We start from the raw sequence: 27,183 nt of genomic DNA, 5'->3' as shown, positions 1-27,183 counted from the left end.
CATTACCAACTCTATTCTAGGGTTTATTGGTTGTACATGAGGTACATCATTTATATCTGGAAGAGGAGTAAAGGAAAATTCCTAACAGTTTGCATTATGAATATGGGTCTCCAAATCTACCACCAGCTGGTGCTCTAAATTTAAAGTGTTTGGGATCTGGTTTCTGGTCAGGTAGAGAAAGAAGTAAACTCTGTGATCGCTTGCCAAGCTTTATTATATTACTTTATATTAACATTACAGAATGATGAAAAAAAACCCAACGACATCGACTACGAGATCGTAAGGTTGGTTAAGTTGAAATTAAGACAAGTTTTTTCAGTTTTTTCAAGGATAGTGGTCTCCCAAAATGAAGGTCCAGTCGATAAAAAAGCATAACGCATAAGACGCATAACGTTTTTATTATCCTCGTAGTCGATGTCGTCGGGTTTTGTTTCGTCATTCTGCAATGTTAATATGAGAAATAGGATGCTGCCCTGATGATGGTCATATAAAGGCCGAAAGCTTGGCAAGTGATCACAGAGTTTACTTCTTTCTCTACCTGACCAGAAACCAGATCCCAAACACATTAATCGTCGTGGTCGATTTCTTATTTGTCTAAATTTAGTAAAACTTGTTCCATCACACCGCAAGATTCTGAGGCATAAGGAATATTCAGTTATCAAATCCAGTAAAGGTTGATAAAAACGGAAACATGTTAAGAATTAAGAAAAATAAATGTTAAGATTTTCAAAGAGAGGTTGTAAATCGTAGCCTGCCAGGGAAACGACGTGTGTCCATTTGTCGCAGAGTGCGAACAAACAAGGGCCCTGCCAAAGAAATACATCAAACTGTCAGGCAGGACAGTGGTAAATTGTAAGTTAATCGTGGTAAAGCAAGGTTCTTATTGCAATGTCCAAAAAGATTCTATTTTGGTGATTTTTTTAATACAAACAAAATATTACGTATTATAAATGTTATAGAGAGGAAGAAAATACTCTACGTATAACTCTTTTAGATTATTGTTGATTAAAAATTTCACACTCATCATCTTCCTATAATTGATTTTTTTAAAAATTACGTAACCTCCAAACCTCAATTTCCGGGTCCGCAATTCATCCAAAACTAAATGATAAACATCATTTAATAAAACTTGGTTCATCTGTTAGCCAGCGAGATCCCGGGGTTGACGCATTATTCTGTTGTCAGCTTATCAACGTGATACAATGGCACAATGACTGAAAACTTTTGTACTGATAAGCCCTCAGACATTTGTCAAAACCGGTATTACTTTGTCAAACCTCACCCAAAACATTTTTTGACATCAAAATTTAATTAATAATGGACGGGAATCATGTACCTAATAAAATAAGCAATTTGCATAGAAAAAAAGTATATTTCCATTTATTATGTAAATAACAACCATGATGGGTACCATAACAGTCTTTTGATCACGAAGACTTGAAATAAGTAGAATTTACCTCGAACTAACTATTTTGTTCTTCTCTCGATGTACCTGTAGCTTGTACATTTCTGATTAACCTGGTCGACCTAACCTAGTCGATTTTGTCAGTGAGAAAAGTTTCGGCATATTGCCATATTTAATCGTTACCAAGGAATAAACAAAGTGAGGTAAGACAGCAAAGTCAACTTAGATGGAGAATATGCTGGACGCGACTGATAGAGAGCTACTTAGACAGGGTAAACGACCAAACATTTTACAATTTTAAAAAATGTAATATCTCACAAATTACCGTCACCATTTGAAAATTGTTGGTTGGACAAGTATGTAAACCGTGTGAGGCTAAAAGAAACCACCAAGCCAAAATGCGTCTGATACATAGCCTGACTAGGATGGACGGAACCGCCCATACATTCTTACCTTAGTAATGACTGCAGGTTGAAAAACGCCTTGAAAGACCAGAAAAGAAGTAAAAACACGCAGAGGACCGGCGATGATGTTGTTTGTTGTTTTATATATATACATATATGAGGGAAGTTTAAAAGCCAACAAACAGCTGAATCATCGCCAGTCCTCTGCGTGTTCCAAACTTTGCCAATAGATATTCAAAATGTAACCAAAAAGTCCTAATTAACATAGTCCGAATCTCAACAGTTTCGGAGTTATTACACTTTTTCTGATTTTTTAAAATTTCAGGACCCTGCTTCAAATAAACAATGACAACTCCAAAACTTAAGGTTTATGGACAAATCCGTTGATACCTTTCAAAACTACGTTAAATTTCCAGTAAGATGTAATCAATACTAAACTTGTAAACGGTAGTGAAATAAGCATATTAGTAGGCAGAACTTTGAAAAAAAATTTAAAGTTGAAAAACTTACTATGGTGATTCTAATCTACTATTTCCAAACCTAGAGACCAGCAAATTTCAGAAAACGTACTCCATTTCATACCCTTTTTAGTGGCGTATATGCCTTTTTAATTTTTTTTTCAAAGATGAAATTGATGAAGGAAAGGAAAAAACAAAGGTTGACAGATTGGTAAGTTGGAAAGATTAAAAAAAAAAAAAAATNTATATATATATATAATAGCTAAGGGCAATATCTGACAGGTTAATGGTGTTGGTTGGTGAGGAATATAAGCAGAGTGAAGTAAGACAAAAGGACTTCTGAAGTTGTTCTTAATAAATTATAAGTTGAAACACCTCTGACACAACCAAAAACGCCCAAACTACTAGTTATTTGTTTTACGTTTAATCAATCTGGTATAGAATATTGTGACAAGAAGAATGCATCTGTAGATTGTCTTTGATTATCTTGACCGCAAGTTCCTGCTAGTTTCAGTCTGACAAACTTAACCAACGATGTTGTTCGTAGATGATGAAAAGTACAAGTTTAATTATAATTTTGCCAGTTCTCTCTAGTTTCAGCCTGACAGACTAACCAACTATGATGTTCGTAGTTGATGAAAAGAACAAGTTTAATTATAATTTTAATTGCTTGAACACTAGAAATTTTAGTTGTTTTATCATTCTAAATTTATGTATTTCGTTCTATCTTTTTTTATGAATAATGCAAATTTTCCCGTTCATTGTGCAAACAGTGGATTCGTCGGTAAGTTATTACACCCTTGTTCATCGATTTAACTACTGGGCTTATTTGAATATCTACCCTCATTAAACTGGAGTAACACTTCCTCATTTTATCGCTTTACGTAGGCACAGTCTCTAAATTTTTTTAAGAGTGGGTCCCTAAATTTATTTCACTTTATATTAATTATTTATTATTGTTTTGAAATGAAAAGCAGTAGTATATAGAAATGTCTCGTTGAATAATTCTTCCTTACCGTTTCGTTACAGCAATTAATTATCTCCTGCTATTATCATCAAGAAACTCTCACGAACATCCCGCCTCTGCTTCGTCTTTGATAAGTTATGCCCCGGGACGCCCAGAAGAGTACACACAAAAACCAATTATTAATAAGTTTAAAACAAACGTTGTAAAAGTTAAGTTTAATAACAGTGTCCGAAGTGAAGACAGTATTTCCTTGTCCGCAAACTTTTCATATAATTGTGCGTCTGTACTGACTATGTAAACTTTCCTTTGAGGTGAGTTAAATGACTAAAGTACTTGGAGAAAATGCTAGTTACCCACAAACTTTGAAAGGTTTTCATAAACCTCAAGATGACTAATATGCCTTAAAAGGAAGGAAAATATTAGGTGCGCAAATTATTGTCTACATGAAGGTGCTTTGATAGTAACAGTGATTTTCGTTGTTTTTATATTTATCAATTATATACACACGTAATGTAAATTATTCTATTAAACTATTGTATAGGTAAATCCACAAAGGTTAAAAACATAAAACAATGTATATATTCGACGGAATCCGCGAGTAAAGATGAAACATGTATTATGCAATATTTGAACACCGCCAGTATTGAAATGTGCTGCAAAATACTGGGACTGCGCAATAAAACATAATCGTCTACGACACCGAAGAGCAAGTTGATTGTGACTCTGGATCAGGAGTCCGGAGGAATCCGTTATTCCTAAGAGTTTAAGACGTCACTGAGGAAAATTTCTAGGTGTAACTACAACCAGTCTCTCGACGTTGTCATTAGAGCAAATCTCTCGACGGTGACATTAGGAAACATCTCAGTATCAGGAAGAACAGCCTCTCCACAATGTCTCTAGGGCAAAACTCGAGGTTTCAATAGTATAAATCGCTTGTCGCTGTCAGCAGGGTTTGCTAACTACGTTAAGACGTTGAACACCTTCCGTGTTGTTGGTATAGTAAAACGTCAGACAGACGATCCAGGATGTGGCCGATACAAAGGAGGGCAGACACTTGGAATCGTTTACCTTCATCCAGTCTTTCTGTAAGGTTTACTACGTAAGTTTTACAATTTAAAGTTCTTTTATTTTAACTCAACAACAATTTATCGCCGAAAGGACTTTTTTTTGGCGTCGGTATTTCCATCAACTATGTTTTCTCATATTGTTATTGGGTATACGCTATGTATAATTTACAAATTTGACATCTCCAAATCTTAAGCATCTCCTTAAACCTCTAGATTGCATTTGTTTAGAAACTACACTATCAGACCATATACTTGCGTGTTTCCTGATGATATGAGAGTGTAAAAATTAAAAGGCCTCTGCAAGACCATATGTCTGTCTACTTTTTGCAGAAATTCCTCTCTGTATTCTTCGAACTCCTGACACTCCAGGAACAAATGGGGTGCGTCCTCTCTTACACCACACGTTTCACAGTTTGTTGTGCCTTTTTTACCTATGCACCGCCAATGTAATGGTTTACTTTCAACCTGTTGATCGAGCAGCTTTGCTTTTACCTCCTTTAGCATACCAGACATTATTCTTCTGGGGTGTTGGAAACAAGAGACGATAGTGGTTGCCCACTAAAGAGGACTGATACTTTTTCTCTCCTTTGTTGAATTGCTTTTTCATAATCCTTTAGATGTCGGAGCATGTCGTTTAAAGCCCAACAATTGGGACCCCCAGCTGTACTGGCAATTTTGGTCAGTTTGTCTGCTTTCTCGTTTTCAGGGATTCCAGCGTGTCCTTTCCTTGTAATATCAAGCCATAAAGCTGTTTAAAAACACATAAGAAGTTAATCAAAAAGTTAATCAAAATTCAAAGGTTACCGGAAAAGCAAGATTATAGCTAGATAGAACAGTGCTAAGTGATTCATCGCGACTAAAAACATCTTCCTTAAGGAAATGTGACAGAAGCTTCCACAGGACAGAAAATAAAACAATATTACCGGAAATTATCCTACAAAGAAACTGCGAAAACAACATCTATCGATCTTTACCTGAGTGAGTTATATACTTGATCAAATACATTTGATTGATGTACAAAGCAACAATTGTGTTTTCGAATGAACAAAAGATTAAGTGTACGTTTATTTTATATTTTAAAGAGGTGGCAAATAGTCCCAATTTGCTAGATGTTTTCCTCTATTCCACTTGGTAAGTCAATCGATATAGAAAAACAACGTTACATTAATTTCGTTAGAACTAATTTTATTCTCGAAAAGGTACCGAAGGTTTTTTTCTTGCAAGATTGAGTGAGTTAGATACAGTAGAGGAACCTCGGGACTTTGCTTTATAGTTCGGTCGCCCGGCAAATCACACCGCGGGCTATAAAACTAAGCCCACCGCCCTTTCCTTATTACACTCTGAATAGGTGATTTTAGTATACCCATATCTTACTCTTACTCTCACCGAAGTGGCGTGGAAAATAAAACGCCGATGCATAAAACGTTAACTGGCCTAACCCACGGCAAAGAAAATATTTATTCATGGCTGGCCCGTGTTAAAAAAACAAAAATTAAAAAAAACAGAGACAATGAAGGGAAAAAGAAATATTATCCAATTTTCTTTCAGAAAAATTACCATTTTTAATTTTAAATCTCGTGGAGGGACTGTTTTTTTTAAATTTGGTTATAGAGTAAAGGAGGAACTAATATTTTATTGTACAGTTTATCAAAGACCAATTTTTGTAGATTAAGTATTTTCTAACAATTTAAACATGTTTAACCTAGGTTGGAAAAAAATCTCGTTCTGCGAGGGTTCACTTTCAGTGATAAAGAATGTAGAATATGACAATGGTAACTATAAACTGACCCATCAAATTATTACTTATTTGTTTATACCAATACCGTTTATCAATAAATGGGGGCTTTACGAAAGTAACGATCGCTATAATTATGAAGTATGACGAAAAATGTAAAAAATTATTAAAATGAAAATCCCCATTTCTTAATGATAGTCAAGCATTATGTATTATTCATATGAGTCTCATATTAATACCAAGGTGCCGGAGTATTCGGTCCTGGAACCAGATATTCAAAATCCATGGGAAAATACACCAGTATTTTCCAACTGAGGACTACGCAATTGAAAGATGTGCCCAATTCAATTTGAACAAAGGGTACAAAAACAATAATATACCTATCATGTCAGATAGTCAAGCAGCCATCAAAACGCTAAGTTCAAACACCATTAGCTCAAAGATGGTGATGAACCAAATTAAATAAATTAGGTATGCAAAACAAAGTCAGCCTCTGGTGGGTCCCAGGACATGTGGGAATGGAAGGCAACTACAATAGAAATCGGTTGTCCTTGAAAGAAGAGAAGCTGCTGTACTGGTGATAGGACCCAAGCCTTTCTCTGGCATAGGTGTACAAACTATCAATTAGAACTCAGGCAGGACGATAAAAAGAAAATGAGAGAACAATGGAAATCACTCATCGTACACAAAAAAAATCAAGTACCTCATAATCAACTTTGGAAGGACAGAGGTAACAAAATGTATTAAAGGAAGCAGAAAAAAACTGCGAATCCTATCAGGATTCTTAACAGGTCACTGCAGACTAAATGGACATCTGAAGAAGATTGGCATAACTCAACACGGCACATGCAGATTCCGCAAAGAAGCAGAGGAGACACCAATACACCTACTAACTAACTGTGGTGCTTCGCTTCTCAGCAGGAGGAAGTTTTTGGGATACACAACGTAACCGAAGAAGAGATTCAACCACTGAAACCGGCCCTACTAATAAAGTTCCTTGATGAACTAGGACTTACCATTGTGCTTTAAGGCTTAAAGGGCGCAATATAATATGCATTCGAGTAATACGTCTATCTATTAATAATACCAACAAACGATTATTAAAATTTTGCATTATTAGTTATAATAAACAATGTTGTAGTAATAAAAATGTTTATAAGCTGTAATACATGTTTAATGTTTCATAATCCGTATTTTTCGTGGTTTGTGTGCGTTTCTAATTTTGTTTCAACACCTCTCTTTAGTTTGTAGAAAAACACTATTATAAAGTGGAAAAAAACCCCGATGCTATTGCAAGAAAAGCTAGAAGCTGCCAGGACTCAAACCTCTTGTGGAATATGAAATATTCTACCTAACTAGAATAGAGAGTAAGTTTAACACTACCTATACAAAGTACAGAACAGGTAACGGAATTAAACTGAAATAGCGTAGAATAACAATCCCTGGAACTTTCTTCTTCATAACCATCATCATCACAAGAATCGTATAAACGATTGCTAGATGAAACCAGAAAAAATGTACTAGGAACAGAATTATTTTCATACACGACCAAACTGCGGTTCCCAGCTCTTTCGCACTGTCGTTCATCATCCTAAAACTGAAAAGTGGAAAGAATGAGCGCTCGCGTTGAGCCTTAAAAGCTGCAACTGTGACCCATTCCTCACAAAAATGAACAAATGGCTTACCCACGGTTTCGCTTCGGACTATAGTCTTCATTTAATGAAGAGGCATGACTACTTACCGCAAAATCCAGAATATTATGTAACCCACATTAGGTAGTTTTGATGATTTCTTTATCAAAGTTCATTCACATTTAAACTCAAATCTTACTTTTCCCAACCAAGTACGATATGTTTTTAAAAGCTCTGAAACTAATTGTAACATATAAATATAACACCAAAACGTTTTTAGCATATAAATAGTTTCAGCGCTGTACTCATATAGACATGTTTAAGCAGACCATGTTCCAAAATACGATGGATTATATTACGAAGAATCATACAGTGTTTTAAATATAAATCTAATTTTTGCAGGCAGTGTGTCACTCGATGGTATGCTGTATTTCTCAGGTTTGGGGTATCAGCGGTCCCATCTAGTCGAATCTTTTAAGCTTTTTGTTAATTTTTTGTTCGTCGATTATTTCAGATTCCGAATTTCGCACTTGACTATGTGTTATACTTAGAAACTGTCTTTTTATATGTTTTCACCTTCACACTCCACTTTTATAAACACCTACACTGCCTGATTACAGACTTCCCAAAATTACAGCGGTTCAGATAATTAATGTTAATTTACTTAAGTTTAAGGTACTCATTGCTCTAGCCCAAGATCTTAATATTAACTTTGTATTCACTTTTAACAACCATGAAGGAAGGCTCCATAAATTATCGGCTTTTGAATCGTCCATTAGTTCCAGGCATTTTGTGCGTTGTACCGTATCTCTTAGATCCAGTAGATTTCGGCTCTACAGAGAACTTGGTCGTTCAAAGGAATTTTTCGACTTGTCCAATAATAACCTAAACTTGTCCTCTCTCAGTTTAACTTGGTTCTTCAAACTTAGGTGCGAACTTATCTACCTTAATTATTCCCCTCTGTGAGATGGTATGTATCGACCCTTCTGTAATTCTTGTGCGAGGTAGGGCCTCTTACATGTTTTGGCCGGCAGTCCAATTCTTTCGGAGTTTCGGGTTCTCTTTTTGGGAACTAGTAGAGTTTTGAGAGCGCAAATTCCCAGGATCGTTCAGACCTGGTTGGCTTTGCAAAGAGTGCACTGGAGTACAGCAGAGCGCTCGGGGAACTGATTAATCGTTAATTTTATATTGAAAAGTTAATAAAAAGAAGTTTTAATTTAATTTATTTTGCTTACTTAATTGTTTATTATTATTTTTGTATGTACATATTATCTTCTATTTTAGTGATTCTCAACTGACGATTGCTTCCAGCAGACGATTTACAAATAAATGCTTCATAAGAACTGTTTTTATTTTCATTGTTGTTATACTTTCTTAAGTAAATAAAAGTATTTTCTATTTGTAAATAAAGTTCTTTTCCATTAAATCATTGATTTTTGCAATATGAATTAAACCAGCATGTTCGCAGCACATTCACAGGATCTACTATCAGAATGGTTACTTGAACCTGAAAATTTAGAATTACTACTAGAGCATTGTCACGTTCTGTTCGCTTTTTAGATCGACCTGAAATGTTGGAAATGTTGTCCTTTTTTTGAGAAAGGAGGTTTTTAATAACGAGAGGAGGACCACCGGGATAAGGTTGCAATAATGTTACAGTCGTTGGCAATAGTGGGACTAAATTGGTCTTCAAGGAAATTTGAGATCGCCTGCAAAAAAAAAACACTTAAAAATGTCAATCTGTAGACATATTAAAGGTTGTTTTGTAAGCTGTATATAGTTATATTGATTGTTAAATCAATTGCACAAGTATGTTTTTCATAATGTGAAATTAATATAGGCCATGATAAAGACCTTAAAATAGGAAGAAAGCTTGACAGCAGCAACTAAATTTACTTTCTTTTTCAAGGCCATAACCAGTTCTCGTAAGTGAAAAAGTGGTCGATGCTTCTAATACTGAAGACCTACAGAGAAATGTATTGCTGTATTACTCGTAACAATGATTTTAACACTTCTTTATGTCTGTCTTATAATTATTATGTAGTACGGACATATTTAACAGAGAATTTTGATTATTCGCACTTCGTAAAAAACTAGAAAGCTATGGAGAATGAGTTGCTAACCGTCCGCCCTACCGTATTCCCATTTTGAAATATGATCCGAGAGACATGTCGATTTCAAAGAAAATTCCCACTGGACTCGTAATTCTTGATATCTGGATGCTTCGACATCACGAGACTCCTCTGAATTCTAAGTTCAGATAAATTCTTTGCTCTCGAAATAGAAAACCGAATTTCTTGATATTATATCACCTTTTCAATAAGAAGTGTTACTCTGTCATTATTAAAAAAATACTCGTTAAATAATTATAATAAGAAGGGCCGTATATTAGCACAAATTAAACAAGCTTGAACAGACAAAATAGCGTAATAAGTTTTAAATTTGATCTCTTTAAATTATATTACAAGCTACTGAAATACTTAAGAAATTTAATTAATAACACCTCTCAGCATGAAGCATACCTGCTAATGATTACTTACAAAATGCCATTATTAAAAGTGCCTTAAGCTTTATCCAGCACTTATGCTGTAACCACGATCTATAATCCAAGTTTGCAGATGATACTACTCACTCGTTATCTGCCCAAGAAGACCTTATTTGACCGAATTTGCCGAATGGTGCAGCTAGTAGAAAGCTACTGTTTACATCAGAAGTCGGCATTAGTGTAATTAATTACCCCATTACAACTCACAAATGTAATTGTGCGATACCTCAGCCTTCATGAATACTACATCAAATACCAGATTTCACCATCGAATAAAAAAACCCTCAAAATTAAAAGGCTTATTTTGATTTGCCCAATTCGGAATTGCGTTTTCGGGTATCCGTCAATTCTTCGAACAACAATTTATATATCCAAATACAGTTTTTCATAACTACACCTACGTGGTACATTTGGAACCCATTTGAAACCCTACGCTCAAAATACGTTTGATGAAAACTTTGCCACGGGCTTTACTATAAATTATTTTAATTTTCCAACGTGTTATAATATACAAGGATAGAGCAGAGAAACAGCAGCAACAATGATTGTTTTTGTTTCATTGTATTGTAGTTATTGTTGTATTGTTGTTAGGTACTTTATAATGGTAGAAATTTATATGGGGTAGGTGAGATGTTATATTCAGTACTGACAGCTACCTAAAAGCCCAACAGTAAGCCGAGAATTTTCATCTATATAAAACACACGGACACCACGAAACCAAAATCCATTGATGATCCAACCTACAAATAGTGTACCACTAGCCAGACTTCGCCGCAAATTAAAAAAAAAAAAAAAAAAAAAAAAAAAAAAAAAAAAAAAAAAAAAAAAAAAAACCATAAGACTATTTACTTCTACGTTATGCGATAAACCGATAGTTTGGCCTTTTTTGGTCATTTTGGCCTGCTTATCCCTCGTACTGAAGATGGCGAGAAAAAACAGCCTAATTGATTAGCCTTATTTTTTGTTATGGAGCACTGTCATTTCCCTTGTTGTTCCTAATGTTCTAATCTGTTCCTACGATATGACTTTCATGTTTTTCCAGTTAGCCCGATGTATTTGATGAAACCACTTAATTACAAATAAATGAAATCAAGCCAGTCTTCATTCTGAAGACCTGAAAAAATCTAACAGTGCCTTTTAAGCTGTTTAAGTTACTCCACAACTAAGTGGAGCACAATCTTGCTTCGTGTTAAATTAGTCAATAAAATAATCAACTGTATTGAAAAAATTAACAAACTGAAATGTTCTTGGAATAGTAAAATTATGCTTAAAATTAAAAACTTAAACCGAATCTATTGCTTAAGGTTTAACTCTTATAACTAAGAATCTGGTATTTCAATGGGCTCACGATTGGAAAATCATTCCGATTTTTATTTATCAAGATTTTAAACAGACCTCGTGAAGATGCCGGTAATTTCCATTGGGGAGATGGTCGCAAGAGCACTTGTAGTCTTCGGTACAGCTGACGATATCCTCTTCAGAGTCGCTGGGACGCCTCCTCCGCGCTGCTCGAGAAGGCACACCTGGGATGGCCCCGTACCGTCCAGGCGAGACGCCTCTCTCCGGGCTGGGCAACATTTCATCTCCGACAACCTTATAGGCCCGCACCCAGTTGGGTGCGAAACAGCAGGGTTCGCCAGGACCGTAATACCTAAAAAGAAGCCAATAAAACTGATTTCTAATTAAAATATTTTGTCCAAAGTTCTGACAAGTAGACACTACCCTAAAAACAATCGCATACATTCTTGCAGTGAATTTAATATCGACAGACACCTATTGGCCCAGTATCGTTTGTGGATTAGCAAATTGCCAAAAATGTAGTTCTAACAGGCAATGAACTAAGCTTAAGTCTTTGATTCAATGGAAAAATATTTCAGGACAAAGGTATACGAAAAAGTTCAATAAGAACCATCCCAGAAACTACTAAAGCAGTTCTACTAAAGCTAGGGTAGGACTGGAATGTATCACTGCTGACCCTGAAGGCATATGTATAGCAGCAGAAAAAGCATATGCAGTTTCAGAAATAAGAAGAAACAGAAGACCATGTCCTCCGACTCAGAAGGCTTTTGCAGGCTGAGATTTCTACTGCTGGAAGAGGAATCCAATGCCTGAAGGATATTCACAAGGGAACTATTAACAAAGCTTGGATCTTGTATAAATCCTTAAAATAAATGAAGCTCTAGACGTTGGAGATTGCGCAATAGACCGGTGCACAAGGTCGACTCCTGGCAGCCTAAACCTATAGTTTATCAACCCATGACAGATGCCAAAAAACATCGTTAAGAAAGTCTCGCCTCACCAGACCTTCTGCACAAATGCCGCACAAAACTCAGGATAATTAAATTCTGCTATTGGGACATTGCAGACTCAATAGAAATTGGAGACATTGATTAATAGTAGTAGTGCCAGATAGCAGTCTGTGTTGGTTCAAGCAAGAAGAAAAGGAAACTTAAATATATAAGTATTATATGTCACTGCATGCCAAGGAAATGGTTTCTACTCACGGGCAAAAAAATTTACTGAGGACCCGCTATTAAGGCTATGGAAACTGATAAAAAGCCAAAAGCTAGAAGTGAGCTATAAGAGCTATAGCCTATAGGTGGCCTATAGTCCGATTTCGATGGCAGCAGCTTTATAAGCTATCTCATATATACCTATATACCTACCTACTTCGAAATGAAATATGTACGCTGTATAATAAAAATCGCTGAACCTAGTAAAAGATTTGGAAATAATTGAAAAACACGAAATTTATAAAATATTATGTAACAAGTTAATAGATAGATCATCCCTTATTGATTAAGGAACCTAATAATATACTGAAAATAATATTAACGCTACTTTAAATTATTACTAGATTTAAAACTAATAAGAAACATTATTTTGTCGAAAATAATTTAGGTTTATGTCATATTTGCTTAAAAATTTAATAATCCAATTACCTCAGATGCTCAGCGTGTCGGTACTCAAGATGATGATGGTAATGTCCAGAGTGGTATTGCCCTGAAGGCATGAGGATGTTCTGGTCATCGCGGTAGTGTCGGTCAATGGCAAGTTCGGACTCTCCTGAGAGCCGGCCCTGGAACTGTTTATGGTTCCCCTCACCCGGTGGGAGTGATGCGATAAAACTCGTATCGGCCAAATGACGATCCGGGTTCCTGTGCATCTGCATCAGATCCTAAACGAAAACAAAGAAAACACTAAACACTAACACGAAATGATTGTAGCAACTAACGTGTAATAGTCTAGTAGAATATAAAATATATGTGCCTGTGTTGATTATTTCGTACAATGTATAATAGTCTAATTTTGTTTCGGAAATATGAATAAGATTTCATTAAAACATAAACTTTATGACTTATGTACATAGTGGCTTTATCTGTCTGTAAATATCGTAGCTTTTAACCTCGTTTAACAATTAAGTTGTCCAACCAACAAAGCTTGTTAAAGGCAAAATGTTAAAGTTGATTCTTTAAAGGTCTTAAAGGTCAAAGCTGACCTTCTCGACGATTCAAATGATTAAGGCTTTGTCAAACGAACCAATTTAAAGAAAGATGTGGCTCTGAGTTCGAAAATTAAAATTTACGTTTTAGATCAAAGAAACGACCAAAATTAAAATTTAAACATTTACTTTTTATCTGACTTTATTTTATACTTGTCTGATAACAAGCTCACACGACCAACGGTGACTTCGCAGGCTAGAGGGATTTGATAAAATAGCTTGGTCCTTTCCATGAATTTTGGTTTGGCTATTCTTGCTGTTTGGTTTTGACAGACGCGTTTTCGCTTTGCACCGTGATAAAGGGCAGTAAAACCGAGTAGAATCAGGCCCCAAAAATGTAAACTATCAAGCTGTAGGTAATCACACAGAGGACTTAAGAAATCGTACAATTAACGTCAGTAATAGGGTTAGGACAAAAAAAGACAAATTTTGTTGGAAGAAGTTGATGAGAAAATAATTGTGGAGGAAGATTATTGACTAAGCAAACCTTTACAAAAGTAAAGGACATAGGTCAGAAAACAAGAGCACAGATGTGGGAAGCGATGATTTAATAGTTCATAGCTATTTACATAAAATTTTGGGTTTGCTTGCAAATTTATAACTGGATTAAAATTTATTAAAATAACGGACTTGGTTAAAGTAATAGTGTTGTTCCCAAGCAGAAATTATGACGGAAGGGAACTATTTATGAGCAAATACACAGTACACTCAGCACTAGTTTGGTCTGTAGATCATTAACTAGTCTGCTATTGTAAATTTAGAAAATTCTCCGTCTTTGGCTTAAGTTTTACGTGGTATTTTATTAAAACAAAACTGTTCACAAAACAATCACAAAGAAAACAAGTCTGATTGAGAAAGAAAAAAAAAGAGGTCGATGCAGTTGAAATTCTGAATATTTCATCAAACGATATCCAACAAGGCACTTTTAGACAAGTTACCTACTGCATTTTTACTTATCTTTGGCATTTTTAAACAAAAATCAATTAATCGTTATTAATCAGAAACAAGAATTAATTTACAAAAGTTATTCTACTTGAACAAGTTGACCTATATAAAACAAGAAATCAAAGAAGAATCAGGAACATACATGTACAACAGTGTCTATAATACCATAAATGTTTGAATGAATTGGTTGTTTGATTTAAACAAGAATGTATGCGAAAAGTAAGAGGCAAAGATTAAGTATGGATAACAAAGGAAGATAGTGACGTGTGTCGAACACAACTTTTTCCGTTGCTCTGTTAAAATTCCATTGCTAAATGGAGAATAGCTCTTGAATCATTAATATACTGCATAGGGTAGACTTACGAAAGTAAAACGTGCAAAGTTGAAGAATTAAGATTCAAAACTGAATCCATCATCATCTTATCGATGTAAGGCACGCACAATTTTGTGGAGGAAAAGCGGTGTGAATTCTGAGAAGAAACGAGATGAACGGAGAAGGAGAAACCTCGTGGACCAATCACGAGCCGGATCGATCCTTCTTCTCGGTAGCGATGTAAAAAACAAATATTTTGTTTTCACTTCGACGTCTGGGTAAACCACCGTGCCGAGGTATCTTTCGTCATGTGGGAGTCTGTACACACTGGTTATACATTGATATGACATCTAAGAAGCATGGCTAAACCGCGTCCTCTAGGTACCATGGGATGATACCTTGGGCTTGTCCTTAAATATTGACAATCGAGGGTTCAGCGATCGATTCTTACGAGACGAACTTCACTAAACAGCCTTGACAAATGTAAACTCATTTAACGCTATAGTAAAAGGACTATATACTATTTTCATAGTTTTTATTAGTTTCATTTTCTTCCTCCACAATCAAATCATTTATTGTAAGAATTGAGAATGCTATGAAATGAATAGTTTGCCATTTATACTAAACAAATAAACTTTTAAGCTGTAAATTTCTAGCTGTCGACATTGTCTTTGCGATCATGAATTATAGCTTCACCACCCATTTGCCTACCGAATTCCCGCTTGATTTTGTATGTCGGACACGTATTGGCTTCGTGTTTAGAGCATAATACGAGCAACGGGACATACCAATCGCTGAAAATTGTGAAATGCTCAAATCCGTCGAACCGATAAAGATAATCCGACCAAGTCCCGACTATCAAATATTACATAGTTTACCATGTTATTTATTTTACATTCACGGAGCTCAGAAACACCGTGATATTCGTTAATCTTAATTGATTCTTTGTGAGATTTCTATCGGGTGATGAACATGCAGTTCGGTCGTTTCCGGTCATTCTGGTCCGCCTACGTACTAATTGTTGACGTTATTGTTTACCCTAATCTGCTCACAACTCTGACTAATAAACGCTTGTTAATGCTTGAATTTAACTGGTGAGATATCCACGTGTGTGTAATAATTTGCTACATGTTTGGTCTCTTTTGACGCATTTCTTGAAAATTTACAATGGCAGGATTGTTTTTTTCCCTCACCCTATTAATATCCTGGGTCAACCCTTTACCAGCCTGACATTAATTTATAAACTATTCCGTTTTTACACGTTGATCTGGCTAGATAGAGAAATATATAGAAAACCACTTTATTTAAAATAAAGAACTACAAAATAATGCACATTTACAATGTTTTAAACTACATGGGAGATTATCTGTCTGATGGTAGTTGGTTATGATTAAAACTATTTTAACTATCAGACGTACAAAATTGGGCACTGAATGCAAATAAAGCAATTAGCTAAACTTTTTTTGAGGGGGGTTGATTGAATACAATTCTTCCTCCACTGTGACCTAAACAGATCTATTGTGAAAGAACGAAACATTACTTAACTCGTACCTATTTTGCGAGGCACCTGAAAAGCGTCTATTTCGAATGTGGGACACGGAGGAAAAAAATAAAAATATGCTCCTTTGCTCTTAGCTTACAGAGGAAAAATAAGGAATTTTCATCTTTTTCTTTCCATGTCCCAAAATTTAAAAACACTTGATCACAATTAAGTTTAAACACCCATCGTAGAGCAGGGTGTTTTAGAGAGCTAGCTTCATGAAAATTGGAGTTAAAAACTGGTCTGGCTATACTCGTTTCTTAGATCTGCGAGACGCATTTCGTACCATCTTGAGTGGTTAAGGTTATCAACAGGTGAGTTATAAAACGAACCATTGATGATGGCGATGTCCAAACGTGTCCTAGAAACTTTTTTGGGTAAACAAATCAGTTATTTATTAAACTGCCAATAAGCAAATAATAATTATAATACAAAAGACAGACACACAAAATTGCATGCCACAGACCAGATCATTTTAGACCATGACAAAAACACAACATTCCATAATAGAAAATTGACAAAGAAAAAACCCAGACCAAAATTTACCTAAGACACGGGTAGAAAAATAACTATATAGCTATAATAAAAATAGCTATAAAATAAATAGCTTATGAGGAGAAATTACCAGTGAGTACAGTTCTTTAAACCAAATAGAGCACATAAAGTAAGGTATTACCTTTTAAAGTAATAATACCTCTGATGTTAATGTCAATCAATAAAAATAATAAATCCTTGATAGTATGTAATTCATGTTTAACAGACTGCAGAGTAAGATGTGTTCCACCTCAAACGAAAGCAAAGAGAAGGAGTTTTTTATCTAAAAGAAAAATGGAAAGGAAACAAAAAAGAGAACTAAATGCTATCCTCCTAGGGGAGTTTTATTAATAATAAAAACTTTAAAAACTATTTACATTGAGTGTACCAAAATTCCTTACCATCATTACACTTTTGTTAATCTTCCCAATCACCAAATAAACAGAAATAATATTTTATGAACTTACTGGCTCTTTGCGAAAATATTGTGATACTGATTTTAAGACAGATCCGACCTATGTGCCGTATCGCACACACCTGGCTTGTACAGACTTTTCAGTACATCATATACCACGGCGTCACTGGAGGCGGGCAGTCAACCACGTCCGTGTCCCTCCTAATGTGAACAGCTAGATAGCCCAGGGTTATAAGCAGGGCGTGTTCTATCGTAGAGAAACACCAAATCCACCACTGCATCTGATAGATCAAACCAGCGAGAAACGGCATCATGAGCGGAAACCACAAAACTACTCAACACCAATTTTTGATATTTAAATTGCACAAGGGGCATTATGTAAGTGACACTATTTTATAACGAATCTTGTACGGAAACTCATTGAAGTCTCAATATCCATAAAAAATTCAAATCATAATCAAAAGTGTTCACGACCCACTTAGCTATAAAGCTTTCTTTCGATAATCCCTTCAATTTTAGGAAATTTATGGGACAGTTTATGCATCATCCCATCGGGTCGCAAGGTAAAGAAAACGCACTAAATAAGTCAGCAATATAAATCCTGTACCCAAAATTCTTTGTAGATCAATACTGCAAATAAACACCTAATCGAATACATCTACAACAAATTTTTTAATAAACCCAAACATGATATTCTGTATTAAACGGTATTTTGCCTCTCTTCATCCTCCAACAATTTATAAATTATATGATTTAAATAGAATGTCATCATTCAACATGACCTTTTCAATTAGAAATATTTTGTAAAATGTCAGTTGTTATTTTATCTAAACTTGCTGCTAACAAGGTTAATACATTCTATTTGATGAGGGTCGCGGGTCGCTTTGCAAAGGGGTTTCTCAAATGATGTCATTTTGCTTATTTATTCATTTTTTATGGCCGACGTAACAGCTTGTCCTTATTGTCTCTTGCACACGAAACAACCGTTTTTTATGGAAGGATTCTCATTGGTTGTCTTTATTGGATTCAATAGCTTTTCACTATCGTTGTTTAGTCCTATTTGAAATTTTTAATTTGATGTTCAGAATATTGTGTTAACACGATTTGATAAGAAATAAATAGGCTTTTTAATAAAAAATAAATTATTAAATACTTTTTAAAAAAACCCACATTATATTTACTGTTTTGAGAGCAATGAAAGAACAACCTAAATTATTAAACAATTCTTGCAAAGTGTATGCTGACGTAAATTATTAATTTTCATTAAATTATATTATTATAAATAAAAAATTCAAAAGTTAATAAAGAAAATATGTTAAAAATTGGTCACAAAGGTAGCTGATTATAATCTGGCTAGAAAATTCAATTATTTAAGTTTGAGTTTGAACCAGATTTCTACTACAATTTTCATTTTTATCTGAAGGGAGAGTAAGAGGGAGAGTGATAATCACTTAAAGTAAGAAAGTGTGAATTTGTCGCTTATGGAATCGGCGAGGGAGAGGAGAGCAATATACGAAAATATGAGAGTGATTAAGTGAGTGAGAGAGTGTGAGAAAGCAGCCACCTTGCCTCACACACATGTTACTTGGAATTGTTTTGTTTTACCTTCCTTACACCAGACTGAAGCCCTGGTATTCGACAACATTGATCTAATTACATCAACAGTCTTGAATGACAAACCCAAGCTAAAAAGTTTATAGAAACAGTAATTAAATGAGTGAGTGAACGATAGAGAGAAAGAGAAAGAGCGCGAGAGAGAGAAAGAGAGAGACAGAACGAGTATGTGAGCGTGATTATGGGTGAAGGAGAGCAAGAGAGGTTGGGTGAGAATAAAGGCGTGGAAGAGTGATAGAGAGTGACGAGTGAGTAAGTGGGGCAGAGAGAGAGAGAGAGAGAGAGAGGAGAGAGAGAGAGAGAGAGAGAGAGAGAGAGCATTTGAAAAAAAATGATAAAGAACGAGAGTAAGTAGGAGAGGGAATGAGATAAAGGGAAGGAAAGAGCGAGTGATACTAAAAAAACACTAATAAATTTTAATGCTACTTAATATGAAAACTGTTTCTATTTATGGTAATTAAAGCAATTGCCCAGATTTTTTTACGAGGCAAACAAAGTTTACTTACAATGTCCAATGTCGCATTGGAATTGCAAAGGGGTGGAAATTATTGTTGGTCCCTCATGGTAGGTGACAAATATGAAATTCTATCCAGTTCAAATTGAGAAGGTACAAACAGTTCTGTTCGGAAAATACCCATGGCACCAATGGTAAACAGCACAAAACACTCCAACAGATGACAACGCGGGACACAAATTACATTAAAAATTAATGAACGGGGATACGAACTTCTCCAGCGTACAACCCATACCTTGCTCCATAGGTTTTCAAGTTATTTCAACTCCCATGTTCACTTGTTGCTGGAGCCAAATATTAAAGACCAAAGAAAGATTATAATTATTATTTTAGAATTATAGTCAACAGTTTGTCATTGAAATTGAAACAAGGGCTTTATCTTCCTTGGGGAACTGATTTTTTAGCACCGACTTAAACATAATTTCTGCAGAACGAATCAAAATCTTTTCTATTTTTTTTTTTTTTTTCAATGAAGACGAAAACTCTAAAAACAAAGGAAATTCCGATTCAAGGTAAATGCAAATTGGTTAACACCAAAGGAAAACTCTTTATTCCATTGTTGCGGCCCCTAATTTGCTTGCATACGGCTTTGGGCGTTGAATCATTTAAATGAAGTGAACAAACTCCGTGAAGGAACTACATAATCTTCTTTCCTCCCGCCCATTTCATCATAACAGAATTTAACGCAAATTCCCTCAAACATCTGTATATTGAACGGATTTGGTGGTAAAAATTGCAAAATTAAGTCAAAAGTCTCTCGAGACTTTCATTTGAATACTTGTAAACTGTTTCTCTCGGTCTTTGGTTTGTTTCTCTAAGTAATAATCTTAACTTCCTGGGTTGCAAAACTATTTCTTCTCAATTCTAAATTGTATTCAAAACTAATAAAGTAAAAATTTTAAAAATTAATTTCCACTAAAAAATATTAAAAATAATCTTAAATGTAACACTAATTTTAGATTAATTGGTAATTAATCATCTCTTCAAAAAAATCTTTTCAATTAAAGCGATTAGCTCATATGATGCCGAGAATCACAAATGTTAAGGATATCTTTTAATCTAAATTAAAATTAATTAAGAGATTTTTTGTGAGGAATTTTTTACAAAAATATAGATCTAAAAGAAATTATTTCATGGAACCATTGTCACAGGTTGCTAAGGCCAGCACGAAGATTACGCCCTGATAAGTTTATTGTCAGGGAAAGATGGATAAGTCTAGGAGCAATAAAATAATGAAACAGTCTCCGAGATATGAAGACACCAAAAGAAAAGAAACAAAGGAGAATAATTGCAAAGTCTTCAACTCCCAGAGGAACAGCAAATTATTTTAAAGACAAAGGCAACTCGAATTAAAATGCAAGTGTTTCTTTTCATTCAATAAAAATTGGGGGAAAACTATCGACTTGTACCTTCTGGTTTGTCCAGTAAAAAGAGGAATAAACGAGTTGGAATAAAATAAATCTATGCCACAACGAGCAAATCCACAGGGGAGAAAATTGTTCTGTATTCTAGTGAAATGTGCAATGGGCAGAGTATTATTACTGTTTTGTATTGTATATTACATTACAGTTAAAACATATTTTATTTTAATATTGCAAATTGTCGCTAAACTTAGTTTTTAAATTTAGAATTTAATTAATTTGCATTGATAGTTCCCTGATAGTGTCCTGGCCTATCCTGCAAACTGAATTATAAACAATGTAGAGTGTGCTTGAATTCATAAGTTGTTAAAGCTTTTACATTTTTCTGAGCAAGTAAAAATAGTTAAATAATTAAGGATGACTAATTTTTTCTAAGTTTTTTAGTATAATAAGACATGAAAATGAATGCCATGAATAAAAGTTCAATTAAATTTTTCCTAAGACAAGATTTAAGTGACGAATGTTGGGGGATAAAGCAAAGGAAATAAAACTGATACATTTCAAAAAGTAAAACTTTGATATAGAAGACAGAAAAGTACTTGACTAAAAAAAACTGAGTTCCTGGTGATGGACTTGCAGTTGATTCGTTTAATGAAATACAGCCGACACTGGCAAAAAAACCTTATCCAATCGTTCTAAGAACAATTGCGGAAAATCTAACTACGAAACACATCCCACAAAAAGAACTTTCAACAACCCATTTATGTTTTTGATAGGCTCACGATAAAAAAAGGACACACTTGAAAACAGAGATATATAAAACATTCAACATGAGGAAACTTATGAACACACAAATCAATAACAACTTACACACTTCATTTACCCCAGAACGTTGCATAACATAAAAAGAAAACATACTCACATAATATCCGTCCGGGATCAAGAAAAGATAAAACCCAGGATCAATTCACTTGATCGACAAAAAAAAAAGAAAAAGGTTGGACAGAGTTATAAGCAGGGCGAGACAACAAAGGCTAGGTAATCACTAATGTCTGAGTTGTTATGTTTCAAAAATTGAATGACTTCCTTTAAATATTTGTTCGCACCAACAAAATTTCATCAATGATCGGACAGGATTTCGTTGGAAAGACCACCTCGGGCTACAAATCTGTCCACCCATCATTGCATCTCGTAAATCAAATTGGCATTGAAACCATTAAAAAAACCAAACTAAAAACACAATTCACTAATATTAACATTGTTTAGACTAAATAAACTTCAACGCAATGCCAATAATAAAAACATGCATTTGCTATTACAAGGAAATTAAACAATAAGTTTTTTTTCTATAAATGATCAACTTTGAAGTTTAGGGTTAAAAGAATTATTATACAACCTTACTGTTTATATATTTGATTTAGTATGAACTAGTTGAAATAAACATAGGCAAAATTTATTGAAAGATACAATAGGGAGGATAAGCGGTGTAGGATAATTGAAACGGCTGTACTATCATCAAAAAGTTCGACTAGTTGAGGAGAGTAATTAAATATAAATAAAAAATTAATAATCAAAAAAGAATTTAAACTTAATGTAAATGCGGCAACTTTTTGATATTCGAAATGTCTTAGCTAAAGTAAACTTCAACGCAAATCCTATATTATAAACGACAATTTCTAAGAATTACCAAACAATGAAACAACAAGTTTATATCTATGATTAAAATCTGACGTTGATGAATAACAAAATTAACATAAAATATTACTATCTGTATGTTTAATTTAATATATGTAATTGTATGGTTGCAAAAAAAAAGGAAAGTTATTTTCTTATGAATTAGCCAACAACTATATTTGCCAAATCCGTCTGACAGATCAAAACAGCGAGGATACGTGGATCAGGAGGATCGAAAATGGCCGTACTAAAATAAAAGAAGCTTGTATCATTGATCCGACGAGTTTAACAAATGAAAACAAAAGAAACACAATTGGTACTTGTGTAAAAGTACAAGCTTTATTTTAAAATAAAAGGAAAAAATTTCAAAAATTAATTTCCAGTTGTAACATTACTGAGTATCTTATGCAGATATTGAGAACAAAAATTTCATACCTGGCGTAAAATTCATTAATAAAAAGCTTTAAAATTTAAAGTAAATGCAAAACAAAGATTTTAATTCAATTGCCACCATCTCATTTCTAAGCTGGAAATTACCAATTTCTGATAATTAAATTGTCTAGACTAAACTTCAACGCAATCCCATTGTGATAAAAGACAAGGGTTAGCTTTAAACAAACAATTAAACAACACGTTTGTGCCTGTAATTGATTAAACTTTGTCGTTCAGGTTTAACCAACTTATAATTAAAATACCTTTTACACGGATACTTTGATTTAATATAATCTAATAATACTTACTATGCAATAATATGGCAACTAAGAAAGATAAAATTGCTTTTCATGAGCTAGTAAAATTTATTTGAAAGGCCAAAACAGCGGATAGGCTGACCAGAAACGAACTATGTTTAATAAAAGCAGCTCGGCTGATTGACTACTTAAACATAATTAGAAAACTAATGACACTTGGTACCATAACCACAGTAAAATAAAAGGAAAAACAAATTATATTGCTATAATATTTCTGTGTTAAACCCTCTTTAGATAACGCAAAATATAAGTAATACCTGATGTAAAGATTCTTTTTGAATTTAAAATTGAACGTAAATGCAAATCAATAAGTTGTCAAAGTAACGGTTTTCATTCAATTGCCGGTATCTCTGATTTCTAAGCTGAGCTTTGAGCATTGAATCATTTAGGTAAAGTACACAAATGACATTTGAAACCAACTCGAATTGAAAACAGAAGTACAAACAACGTAATTTCCCGTGTAACGGCACTGTGTTATATTTCCTACATAAAACCCGAAAGAGAGGTCATACATACATCACAGAAATAAATGTACTAACATACATATATATTAAATTTTTTTAAAGATATTATAATCATCATCTCATGATTTTAATATCTTAGATTTATTAAAATTTTTTAATTTAAAATCCATGATTTATTACTCGATTTTTTCATAGCCAATAGTAGATTGAAGATCCGTAATGAAAACCACGTGCTTGCATTTTAAGAAAATGCAAGGTAAAACGAAAAATTTACAGATTATTCCATAAGAAAAAAACTTAATATAAAACCTAACAAGATTAAAAATTACATAATTCACAATACCGATTATTATTGTAATTATTGTGGATCGTTGTATATCAACTATCGGTGTCGATTTTTTTTGTTAAGATATATTTTACTTTTGATTAAAAAATTTAGAACCATGGTTTTTTTCGTTTAGTTCTTTGATTAATTCTATTTCCTTAATAATCTCCTATAATTAATTTTTATAAATAATATAGTATATTAAAATTTCTAACTGTATTAGGTAACAATTGAGGTAATAATGCATGCAATTAAGCCGAAGATTTGGTTCAAATAGACCCAATCTATTGCATATCACGAGTAAAACTATCAAACTTTTTAATAAAAATTGAACATTTATTATATTTATTTTAACGTAAAATTATCACAGTTTGTTAACTGTATACTTCATTTTAAAAATACGTAATATTCCGTCCATTGTTGGACATTTTCCAGACAATTAAGCTCTATTTGAAAAAATAAAAAAAATTATTTATCTCCATCTGATTTCATAGGGATTTCCTTAGATCGTGTTAAAGGATATATGACGCACGTTTGACACGTGAATACTCGAATTGAAAATAAAAAATTCCGAACCGGTTAAATCGAAAACACGTCGATACTTACTCGGAGAAATGAAGGAAGTCGGCAAAGTGGCCGGAATCGACTCGACCAGGGAAAAGGATCACTTCACGACGAGGGTCGCCGAAGGACTGGTCGGCAGGCAGGATTGCAGGAAAACGTCGAAAGCGACATAAGCGCATTCCAGCGGGATTCTGCAACCCTTGTTCCTACACAGCTGCAAACCACCCCCGACGACGTTCAAAATAAAACATAAATCAATTACAGCTTTAAGCTTTTAAATTTATAAGTATACGGGAATAACTGAAAATTACGTTAGTTTTGTAGCCCATGGTTTCCAGTAGTTTATATTGGAAAACCTCTCGTTAAATAATGTGATCAATAATAGATTTCTTATACACTCCGGGACAAAAATTTTACCCCTTCATGCTTTTAAAGATTACAAGGTTTACTTGTAAGATAATTAATTGAGGTATACATGGCGATGAAGCTGTATTTTGATCTTGTCATCATACAATCGCACCGCTGAAGATGAAATGCACAAACGCGTCAAATGTTGAATAATTAATGCAAGAAATGGCCAATATTACCACAACAAAGGCATAATATCCATAATCAAAACATCCCCTTGTACTAGATTCCGTGTTCTGCTGTCTCAACTGTTTGGGTAACTAAACTACTAACCTTAGTAGTTGTTTTGAATATTTATTATGTATATAATGGATTGACAAAATCTTTTTCGTTTTAAATAATGGGCTTAATTACGTAACACGTATAATATAATGAACCAGCATCACTCGTGGGTGTAGCGTAACTGTTGGAACATAGCGCCCTTATTGGAGAAATAAAATATAATCCATATTAAAGAAGTTATTAGTCACTTTGGGATAAAACTAAATGAAATTGTTTATTATAAGTTAAAAATTATTCTAAATCGATAATCAATGCATTCTCCAGTACAAGATTTCATGTTTTGCTTGCTCTTTTTCGTAACTAAAAATCTGTGAATGTTTTGATTACTTATACTAGTATTATGTACATAAAGTATAAGATAATTAATTTGTTTCGTTTTCAAAAATAAGCTCAAGTTGTCACTTTCATAAAATATACCAAACCAGCAGCCTATGATGTAAGTGTTGAACCTTGGCGCTTTTTGGCAATGGCTATCTTTTGAGGGGAAATAAAAGTTACAAACTGTTTCTAACAGGGTTTCGTAACAGCAGAGGTCAGCCCACGACAGTGCTCGAAAGGGAAAATATGTATGTCAAAGACGTAGAACATGTGGCTCAATTCTAAGATGATTTTATAGTCTTCCCTTACAATAGTTATATCATAATTACATATGCAAGTTACATATGATGGTCAAAAGTAAAACGAAAAAGACCAAAAGAACTACTTACAAAAAGACCAAATAACGTCATAACGTTGCATTACCGGTGCATTCAAAGTCCATAGCTTCAATGAACGTCATCAACATATCATCAAACGTCAAACATACATGCACATACTATAAAACTTACAAAAACAGAGAACTTAAAGGACAGTGGAAAGAATTTACCAGAATTTTCGACAAATTTAACATAATAAAAATGGTTGAACTGTACAAAATAAATTACAAATTAGAAAATACTTGGTTTCCCTTTTTAATTGGTTGCTGTTCATTCATGAACATCGATGGTGTTTTATTGAAGAACTCTTGTATGTTTATTTTATTACGAGGAGTGCATTGTGGACATTTTCTAAAGGAATGTAGGCTGAAAACATTTGGTTGAATCATTAACATTTAATTACGTCTACATAAAATCATTTGTTGTCATCTTTATGGGCTTCAGCATCGCCTTTGATCCTACCTCACACTCAAAGCTGTTTGAGATTCAATTAGGGTATCAGTCCAAAATTTATAAGCATTTTTTCCACATATTTACTCTAAAGCTAAGATGAAAAATGATGCGAATGATAAGACTTCGGGGAAAATTAAGATTAGTAAAAGCGTTCTTCAAGGAGAAAAATTTCCACTTCTTTTTTTTTGTATATTTATCGCAGATATGATACCATTTTTCGAAGCAAAGGTGCTATTGTAACTAGCATTAATTAAACACTTATTAATGTTATTTTTGACAAGTCGCACATTTAAACTACAGCTTCTAAGTTAGTATTGCAAGGTGAATAGACTCTTGGTAAATTTAGTTGAAGTACAGTTGTACCATTTCAATAATAAGAATGATTAAGTAGACCGGCCTGCAGAAAATAGGTTTATTGCGATAATGTAACCATTTTTTATTAATAATAAATCATTCAATTTTTTTAGGAGGGTTCGTAACAGTGGAGATTATATAACCCTCGGGGTGCCAGTTTGTTAGAAAAAAAAAACCATTTGTGAGTATGTCGGGCCCGAATGCAGGGCCGCGGGATTCGAACCCGGGGCCTTTACCTTATAGTGATGAGCACCGTGTCAACGCT

The 27,183-nt window shown here is 34.0% G+C and overlaps 1 protein-coding gene across 1 annotated transcript in view; it reads right to left on the bottom strand.

The window, feature by feature from the left end:
* Positions 1-24,846, bottom strand: part of LOC106666795 (dipeptidase 1) — an 87,992-nt gene extending 63,146 nt beyond the window's left edge. Inside the window, exons 1-3 of the mRNA XM_024230249.1 lie at positions 24,769-24,846; positions 13,155-13,390; positions 11,608-11,863 (exon numbers count right to left, since the gene is read on the bottom strand). Of these exons, the coding sequence (XP_024086017.1) occupies positions 11,608-11,863; positions 13,155-13,384 (486 nt within the window). The 5' untranslated portion in view covers positions 13,385-13,390; positions 24,769-24,846. The remainder of the gene's footprint in view (positions 1-11,607; positions 11,864-13,154; positions 13,391-24,768) is intronic.
* Between the last annotated feature and the right edge of the window lie 2,337 nt (positions 24,847-27,183).

This window comes from Cimex lectularius, unplaced genomic scaffold (genome assembly GCF_000648675.2).
Source record: "Cimex lectularius strain Harlan isolate CLEC.00 unplaced genomic scaffold, Clec_2.1 scaffold2, whole genome shotgun sequence".
Classification (NCBI taxonomy): Eukaryota; Metazoa; Arthropoda; class Insecta; order Hemiptera; family Cimicidae; genus Cimex; species Cimex lectularius.
This window is presented reverse-complemented; position numbering and strand designations above follow the sequence as displayed.